This window comes from Gymnoscopelus microlampas (assembly GCF_963454915.1).
Source record: "Gymnoscopelus microlampas genome assembly, chromosome: 14".
Classification (NCBI taxonomy): Eukaryota; Metazoa; Chordata; class Actinopteri; order Myctophiformes; family Myctophidae; genus Gymnoscopelus; species Gymnoscopelus microlampas.
Genome location: NC_139951.1, coordinates 42,492,160 through 42,502,190, shown reverse-complemented (window position 1 = coordinate 42,502,190; position 10,031 = coordinate 42,492,160). Strand labels below are relative to the sequence as shown.

Here is a 10,031-nt window from a genome sequence, read left to right as displayed (position 1 = left end):
GAAAATACAGGAACTTAGACCCAAGCGTATTAACTTGTAACATCCATGGCCGTAGGGTCAGCACTTTATATTTGAAATATGAACGTTAATGTAGAGATACGAGTTGTAAATATAGACCCCCGGGGGTTCTTGAGGGGGTCCCCAGCTAAATGATGGATAGGAACCAAATGGACCCTTATGGGTCTGTAACTCTGAGAGTGTACACACTCTCCCTAACGGGTCCATTTGGTTCCATGTGTACACTCTCAGAGTTAAATGAACATTGATTTTACTATATGAATTGGGGTCCCATAGATACAAATGCCATTAAATGGGGGTCCGTAGCCCTAATACATGTCAAACTGGGGGTCCTTGAAATTAAAATGATTGAAAATCACTGCTAGAGCCGTAAAAAATAATCTTCTCTTATGGGGGTCCCTGATAAATATTTTCAAATGGGGGTCCGTGGGCTAATAAGTGTCAATTTGGGGGTCCTTGACATGAAAAAGTTTGAGAACCACTGATATAACTGAACCATGGGCGGCTAGTTTATGAAGAAGCTTTAAGTTTTACTTCCGGAGCGGGTTGGGGCGGGTTTAACCGGGCTGGTTGTGAAGAAGGAGCTTTAAAAAGGCGGCCAAAGCAAGCGCGTCACATTTATCACTAATTTCAACATTTATATACTTTCTCCCTGACCCTTTGGACGACATATGGTGACAGAAGGTGGACGTTAAACCGTCGAGGTAAATATTAATCGGCAATTTTTGTTGAACGAGGTTTTTATGTTGAGGCTGAAGTTAGCTTCTTAGCTTAGCTTGTGGTTTAGCTAACTTGGTGACGTTAGCATGTTAGCAAGACGGCTGTGATCAGCGTTGCCATGTTGGCTTTATTATAAGTGACTTTGGGCTTCTTTTTCTGTGAAGTTGCTTGTAAACATTGGTAGTGGTGGGTTCACTGGGTTGCGTTTCTACTTTCCAACGTGTAGTTGTTGCTTATCTGGTCTTGTTTTGTGGGCCTTTTTTTATTTTGGGCTTGTTTCCAATGTTTTAATTATTATTTAAACCAGTGTTTCTCTAATATTTTCACAAATGTTTTGTTCCACAGGAGAGAATGTGTGTTTGAATGTTTCCCAAAAAATATTCCAAATGTTACTTATTTTATTGCAAGAGGTTTTTGGAGAAAAAAAAGCAGATCTATGAGCTTGTAGATCTGCCTTTTTCAAATGGCCGTGCATCGGCCATTTGAAAAAAGCAGATAGGTTTAGAGCGCTCATGTGGCCTATATAATCTTTTGCGCGTTTTTTCCTAGACCTATTTGCTTGTTTCTCTCTCAAAATATGGCAACACCGGCTATGAATGTAAACAAGATCGATAGATTAGAATTTAATGTGATGATGAACATGGTGATGTTTTTAGATTTTTATATGTTTCAACTGTTTTTATTGAACAACGTTTTGACGCTAAAGTTAGCTTGTAGCTTAGCTTGTGGTTTAGCTAACTTGGTGACGTTAGCATGTTAGCTGTTAGCAACTGACGGCTATGATTCAGAGTCATGTAAACTACTAATAATGTGATCATGAAGATGATATTTTAATACACTGCTTCTCAATGAGGGGTCCAGGGACCACCAAATGAACCCCCGGTTCTGTAGAATGTACGAATGGAACCAAATGGACGCTTACGGGTCCATTTGGTTCCATTTGTAAACTCAAGAGTTTATTCGTACAAACGTAAATACAAATTTGGATATTACGCTATTTTCATGATTTTGTTATATCGGGTTCCCAGAGATGTTATTTTTAAAAAGTGGCCCTAATGCATACCAAACTGGGGGTCCTTGAGTCCTTGAAATGAAAACATCCGAGAATCACCACTAAACTTCTTAATGAATTGGATTAAATGCATAGGACCACAATGGAAACGAGCCCCTAGGGCTTTTTGTGTTATGTATGATATCGTCTTAACTTAACAATCATATCATTGTAAACCGTCAGTGGGGGCTTAATGCCAGGTCTTTAGGTCGGTGCTGCAGCAAAGGGCATCAACCTTGGGAGGGGGGCGGGATGAAGATTTAACTATCGCCGCAAGAGCGCCGAAATTTTGAATGGCCGCTGAAGGAGCGCTAAAACGATGAGACGCGCCACTTTTCCGCGCTGCGGTGCACCGAAACGGGTCGTAGCACCGGACATCACGATGGGTTAATCCGCCCCTGTAAAACCGTACCTCTGTACAATCTGCAAACTGGAACTAAAAACTAAACTGGAACCAAGCTGCAATGTAAAATCCTCAGTGTTTGCTTGTGCTTATTTAACTCCGAGAGTGCACAAACCCATGGCACTAGGTCGATTTTGGACCACTGATGGTCCCCGGGCCTGGCGTTGAGAACCAGACAGTGCTTTAATTCATTGATTGCTCATAGAATCTCCTGTTGTATTGTTAACTCGCTCGTTAGAGACAGTGTTATGATGATGCTAGCGATTGACCAAGATATAAGTACCATACAGACTTATCTTGGTCACTCACTCTCTTGTTTTTGTTACTTAGTTTTGTTTTCTTGGCCACAGTGTTGTGGTCAACCTGGTGTATATATATATATTGTTTACCTGGTATATCCTATAGTTTCAATCTGAATGTACATTGAAACACGTGATGATGATTATGATGATTTTTGTTCTTCATAGATGTCAGCTAGAGGCAATGTGGAGGTGTGGGTGGACGCCACCGAGGAGGTGATTGCATCAGAAGAATGCCACACCTCTACAGGTAAGAAGAACACATGTTCTAATAATATTGGGTTTGAGACCCGGCTGGAACCGGGTCCAACATTGAGGAACCGGAATCGGTCCAATCACATTGGTACTGTTTCCGGAACCGTGTTTTATCACACTGTCAGAGCTGGTTTGTGGTATCCTACTACTATTATCTGCATTCTATATATGTTATTATTCACCTTTCTATTGTAAGTCACTCTTGGATAATGCCTAAATTGTAAACTAAATCTATTAGTCTGATCCCTATTTTATGCGGCAGTGTCTTGTAAAAACTGAAAAAAATATCTCACAAACGCATCACGTTGGCAGCTTGCATGTAGATCTGCTACGTTTTGCATTAAAAATAGATTATCTCATGACAGATCTAACAGAATAGTTTGATTAATTGTCACACAGCTAATAGAATCCACACGCAGTTTATAGAAAGATCATTATGATGACATACAGTATGGAACTTTATGCATAGGTGATCGAAATGTTGATCTTGCAAACAGTGGTTTAAAGAGTTCTAAAGATCTAAGATCTAATCTAAGATCTAATCTAAACCAGTGGTTCTCAACCTGTTAAATATCAAGCACCCCCATGTTTATATGCATTAGGCCACAAACCCTCATTTGATAAATGTTTATCTCAGACCCAACTCCAAGAGTATACTAGGTTCCATTTGTACACTCTTGGAGTTACAGACCTGTAAATGTCAATTTGTTTCTTAGCTTTTTACTTATATTACATTAACCATGATGTCGGGTTTATTGTATCATAACATTGCTTTCTGTATTGATCTTTGTGCATACAGTTATGGAACCTACGGACACTCCCATTCAGAAGTTACTGGACACCATGGTTCATGAAGGAGAAGGTTTCTTTGATGATGGCTTCTGTAAGCAAGACATTTATTTATTTATTAATTATTCTTATCACAGCAGCTGACAGTGCTTTTTGTTTTATTTTGTATTTGCTTTTTTAAAAGCTGTGTGTGTGTGTGTGTGTGTGTGTGTGTGTGTGTGTGTGTGTGTGTGTGTGTGTGTGTGTTTTAGATTTCAAGTACCTTTATGTTTGGTACTGTTAGTATATTTTGATGCCAAAACTTTGTTCTCAAGTAACATTTTGAATACAGGACTTCTACTCTAGCAGAGTAACAGACTATTTCTACATTGTGGTATTGTTCTTAAGTCCAAAACTCTGAGTGCTTCTCCTACCACTGTCTTTAACAGATTGCAACGAATGCCGCTCCATGTTCCAACACCTGACTGATCCTAATGCTATCAACGGCCCGTCCTTCATTCTGGACTCCCCCACTATCATGGGTGGCCCCCAGAGGGCGCTCCTCTCCCTGCCCCATGGACTGATGATAGCTCGGTCCAGCATTCCCAACGCAGGGCTGGGCGTCGTGAACCAGGGACCCACCGTGTCCCCAGGGATGCATTTTGGACCATATGAGGGCGAAGTGACCACGAGGGCGGATGCGATGGGAAGTGAATACTCCTGGGAGGTGAGGCCACACATTTCTATTATTATCATATACCTTTTATTATAGTTGTATGTAAAGTAAAATATGGCCCCTTAATCTTCAAACTTGGCGCATAGGTCCAACTAGTATAATCATACATGTTCTACTAGTCATATGAATGTGTATACGCCCTAATCTTGAATATTTTGTTCATTTGTTGTGTTTTCTGTAGATTTGCAAAGGTAAAGACAAGTGGGAGTACATTGATGGTGCCAGTGAAATGCATTCCAACTGGATGAGGTAAATAGTTTGTTTGTCTGCTTGTGTGGATTATCAATTGTTCACATGGACTGGAGTATAACAGTTTCCAGGATCAGCATTATGGATTCATGAAAGCTACTCTGTTTATGTCGCAGTCTACTACAGAGGATTGTCATTTTATTATTATTTATATTGTAGTGTGTGTGCTGCATTTTTATGCTTTATTTAGCGAGGAGAGATGGCAGAGAAACGGAACACATGACAGGAGCTAGATTCAAACCAGTACAGTGTCCTGGCAACTCACTATGAGAGTATGGTCAGTGCACTAACTGGCTGAGCCACCAGGGGGCTCCTCTCTCTCATACACAGGATGCATTTAACTATGAAAGTGCATTTTACTTGTAATTGAAGCTCTACATCACTGATTCTCACACTTTTCATTGTGGACCTCCATAAGAGATGTTGTACAGAATTCTAAAATTGTTTGTTCTGGGTTAGGGCTTTAGAATCACTGTGTTTATTATTATTGCATGGATTGGAGTTCTCAGTCACCATGACTGCTTTCAGACATTTGAATTCCATACAAGCCAGCATGTCCTTGAAAGCATGTCGCGTAGTATTATCATTATCATTATTATTTTAAGAATAAAGAATATTTGAAATGATCAAACTAGCAAAGGCAAAGCGTATATCTGAGATTGCTTCAACTGGTCGGCCTTATGTAGAACAGCAGCAACATAGGTTAGAATGATGAAACCTAAACATTGTCACATTTTCAGTCACGAGATGTGATTTTTGCTCTATTCCATGATTGTTATTGTTTTTCTTCTCACAGGTATGTGAACTGTGCTCGCAACGAGCAGGAGAAGAACCTGCTGGTGGTGCAGTACAAGGACAGTGTGATGTTCCACTGCTGCCGCCCCGTCCAGCAGGGAGACGAGCTGCTGGTGTGGCCCAGTGACACTCTGCTCAGCCACCTCAGCCCCGCCTGGAACCAGATCTGGTTCATGAAGCAGACGCCAACCGCTACAGGTACACTTATAATCCTATACTAAACAATTTAATCGATTACAAAAACGTATTGACTATAATTTAATATAGTAAAAATAATAATTTTGCATGACAACCTTGTGCGACAAAGTATAAAATGACACTTAAGGGGTTACTCGATTCTGATATATATATGATATATAAAACAAAAAAATAAATACTTTTATAAAAAAAAAAGTTTCTTGATTATTCTAAAAAGATATAGACCTATAGGAATAATGGCTAATAAAATAATTGATAGTGCATCGGGTATCCTGTTGCTATTTATCATTTATTGATGGTTTTCAGTTTCAGCATGGAGGCTAATGCTTTGGTGGCATTGACTTGCCAGCATGACCTCTTTAAATTGTATTTAATTTAGTTTCAAATGTCTTTCTGCAGTGTTTGTGCTGGTTTATGTACATGCTACAAATTATGTAGACAACAATATCTAAAAGTATAGTAATACGTTCAGAAAAGGTTACTGTACAGGTGCCATCATAGGCATCACAGTAGTGGCATAAGTATAGGAAGTATAGGATATATAGACCATATACAAGCTCAAAGAAGCTTCTAGATCTGTTTTTGAAAATTTCAACTACAATGTGCACAAAATGGGGACACCAGGTTGAAAGCCGTTCAGTGTGACATTTCCGTTTCATTTGCTTTCACATGTTTAGAGACCACCAGCACATCGATGGCGGCCCAGAACTTCTCCTGTCATCTGTGTCAGCTCCCCTTCACCACGGAGACCTACCTACAGCGCCACACGGAGGAATTTCACACAGTACCGAAGAAGGAGAAAGAGACTCCCACCACATCCTCCGTGGTGGTACTAGCCGTGGACCAAGACCCCGACCCCACCAAGGCCAAGCTATGCGCCGATTGCGGCAAGACGTTCAAACTCGACCACCACCTCGCAAGGCACCAGCGTTGCGTCCACGCCAACAAGAGACCCTTCTGCTGCCCTCTGTGCAGGCGGAGTTTCAGCCAGGCGTCCGGCTTGCTCAGACACCAGCTGGTTCACAGAAAGGCTGGCACTCTGATCAGAGAGGCCTTGGCGGATACCGGTCAGATCGACTCCATAGAGATAAGTAAAACGGTTGTGACCGGTGACATGGAGCAACATGATGACACTGAAGAGCCAGAGGGAATGGAAGGAGATGATGAAATGGAGATGAATGATGACGTTGAGTATTTCCCTGAAATGGAAACGGTCAAGGAGAAACGAGCCAAGGCAAGACGAGAAAAGTCTGCCGAGGGAGGCAACACGTGTACAGAGTGTGGGAAGAGCTTCACAAACCTGGGCTATCTGAAGAAGCACAAGCTGACGGTGCACAACAACATACGGCCCTACGTCTGCACTGTGTGTCGCAAGAGCTTCGGACAGCACCACGACCTGGCCAGACACCTGAAGCAGCATAAAGTCAAGAGGGCATTGAAGAAAACGGGCCATTGGTGCGCCAACTGTTCTCTGACGTTTTCTACAGCGGACGCTCTTAAGCAGCACACCAGGCTCCTTCACCTTCCAAGGGAAGATCCAGCTGTAAATGCTGCACCCGACAACGATCAAGGTGACGATCCAGACTTCGTCGTAGAGCCTTCCGTGGCTAAAGCCACCAAATCCGCCAAAAGCCCGACCAAAAAGAGACCACAGAGGCTCGGAGCCAAAAAACGCAAGGGCGCCAAGAGTAAGGCCGCCGCCATAACCAAGCTAATAGCTCCGAAACGTAAGGGCGGCAAGAAGACGGACGCCACTGACCCTCAAGCGGAGGAGGGCGGCGGTGAACCGGAGGCATCCACAACCAAGCCGGTAGCTCCGAAACGTAAGGGCGGCAAGAAGACTGCTGTCACTGACCCTCAAACGGAGGAGGGCGCTGGTGAAGCGGAGGAGGGCGCTGGTGAAGCGGAGGAGGGCGCTGGTGAAATGGAGGAGGGCGGCGGTGAAGCGGAGGAGGGCGCCGTTGAAGCGGAAGAGGGTGCCGGTGAAGCGGAAGAGGGCGCCGGTGAAGCGGAGGAGGGCGCCGGTGAAGCGGAGGAGGGCGGCGACGAACCGGAGGAGGAAGGCGATGAACCGGAGGAGGAGGAGGAGGAGGATGAAGAGGAGGAATCCACTGAGAAAAACGGAGAAGGGAAGCCCCGCAAGTGGTACATCTGCGTTCAGTGCAAAGGCACGTATGAAAGCCCAGGGGAGCTCAAAGCGCACAAGTGCACCGCCACGTCGCACACCTGCATTCAGTGCGGCATGGTGTTTAAAAAATCCGGTTTCCTGAAGAGGCATGAGAGAACGGTGCACGCAGAAGGCGGAAAGTCTTTTACCTGCGATCAGTGCCAAAAGGAGTTCAAAAAGCTCAGCAAGCTGAAGCTGCACCAGAAGAACTGCGAGAAGCATCACTACTACTCCGAGCTCTTCCCCTGCAACTTCTGCGAGTTCTCCTTCACGCTGAAGAGCTACCTCCGCAAGCACATCAGGAGACACCACCCCGTGGAGTACATCTCGTGCTATGACGACCCAGGCGCGGAGGTGGAGGAGGGGGAGAAGCCTAACGTCTGCCCTCACTGCGGGAAGACCTACGTGAGCACCAAACACTTCAAAGCCCACGCCTGTTTCCAGGAGATGAGGGTGGTGTTCTTGTGCACGGATTGCGGCAAGGGCTTCTCCAACCACTATGGTCTCAAACAGCACCAACGGATCCACACCGGGGAGAAGCCGTACAAGTGCCCCCACTGTGCCAAAGGCTTCTCCTACGTGGGCCAGCTCAACGTGCACATCAGGACGCACACGGGAGAGAAGCCCTACCTGTGCACCCACTGCGGCGAGAGCTTCCGCCAGTCGGGAGACCTGAAGCGCCACGAGAGGAAGCACACGGGGGTGAAGCCCCACAATTGCCCGAACTGTTTTAAGAGCTTCAGCCGCCTGCAGAGTCTCAAAGCTCATCAAATGCTGCACCTTGGGCAGAGGAAGTTCAAGTGTACCCAGTGTCCGAGGAGCTTTTCAAGAAACTACCACCTCAGAAGACACCATCAGAAAATGCACTCTTGAATTAGTTAGCTTTTTTTTTTCTTCTTTTTTTTTTTAGTTCCTTTAAAATCATATGACCCAAAGTGTTGCCTGTGGCTAAATAAACTGTACTGCGTGAAGCCATTCGTGATCATGTGTGCTTCATCAAGGGCTGCATAGAAGTCTTGAATGTTCAATGAAAAGGCTTTTTCCTCCTTGCAAAATTATGTAAATGTAATTAGTCCTTACTAATGCTCATTGTAAGATGGCTCCATTTCCATCTACTCGCTGTGTCTCAGAGTTCGGCTGTGGCCAATCACATCATCGATTGGTATTCTAAGCTAATAGAAAGAGTCTTTCTCTTCATGGAAAGTTGGCATGCTGAAATAGAATCCATTGGTTTGCATCATTTTAAAAAACTATTTGAAATGACCAAACCTGAACTGTCCACAGCTCTCCTCTGAGAAACATAGCAAGTAGACAGAAATGGTTAAAATGAGCATTAGTGAGAACCAATTACGTATATGAAGATAAGATTGAAAATGGTTGAAGTGCTCCTTCCCCTTTTAGACCTGTTGTAACGTATAAGTCTTTATACCTTTCAATCCGGGAAAGCATTTGTGTCATTTCATGTTTGGATCTGCTACTGCAGCTATGAAATAATTTATTTAGTGAGCATTGACAATTCTGTAAAGTTTTTCAGAAAACTGTTAGGATTTAGAAGGCGTTTTTAGAATCGGCCTCGGGTCTAAAATGTGTTGACTACTTTCAACCTGGAAGCTGAAAACTTTCAAATGGAAAAAAGGTAAAAAAATAGGCAATCTACAAGCTCACACTGCGACTATTTTAGCAATTCATCATACGTTTAAGAGTGGCTTAAGTATGTAAAGAGGATATCCTATTTAAAGCAAGGCATTTTGATTAGAAAAATGAATATGTTACAGAAGTTATTGTGTGCTATGTAACAGTAACTTACTTGCAGCTTAATTTTCCTCCCTGGTGTTGAAAGTAATTCTAAAAATAAAAATGACCAACTACCATCACTGTTGACCATTTATTCCACAAAACATACCATGCAAAGCATGTTCTCTGTACAAGCCTCAACATTATGAAAATACTCATTGTTTTATTTACACTTTGTAATCGTAACTTAAGTTTCTTAAGTCGTCCCGTTCGTACTATACACATGATTCTTGATCCAGTGAACCTCATACCGGAAGTTCGATGAAATACATGGCAGTGAATGGAGCCGGCCAGACCAGCTCATGAACCAACACTTATTTCTGAATGATTGCCTTTGTCATATAATCGGTTCAGGAATATAAAAGACATATCACAGGTTGTTTTCTAATCACTTGCTTTTTGATGTGCACAGTACATCATTTTATTGAGGCATCTAAACAGCGGCAGGTATCATTTCTGGCTTGGGAGTTATCGTGAGATTTGATTGCCAGACAGGAAATAGTGGACAGTCTTGTGATATTTTGGCCATTCAGAAACACGTGCTCTTTAGATTGATACCTCTATAAAATTCAACAGTT

General features: G+C 43.2%; 1 protein-coding gene across 1 annotated transcript; it reads left to right on the top strand.

The window, feature by feature from the left end:
- The first annotated feature begins 581 nt into the window (after positions 1–581).
- Positions 582–9,524, top strand: LOC311059969 (uncharacterized protein). The gene is made up of 7 exons (XM_084078090.1): positions 582–722; positions 2,660–2,741; positions 3,546–3,629; positions 3,964–4,241; positions 4,432–4,499; positions 5,296–5,492; positions 6,170–9,524. Exons 2-7 carry the CDS (start codon positions 2,660–2,662, stop codon positions 8,530–8,532), a joined length of 3,072 nt encoding a protein of 1,023 aa, XP_083934216.1. The 5' UTR covers positions 582–722; the 3' UTR covers positions 8,533–9,524.
- The last annotated feature ends 507 nt before the right edge of the window (positions 9,525–10,031 follow it).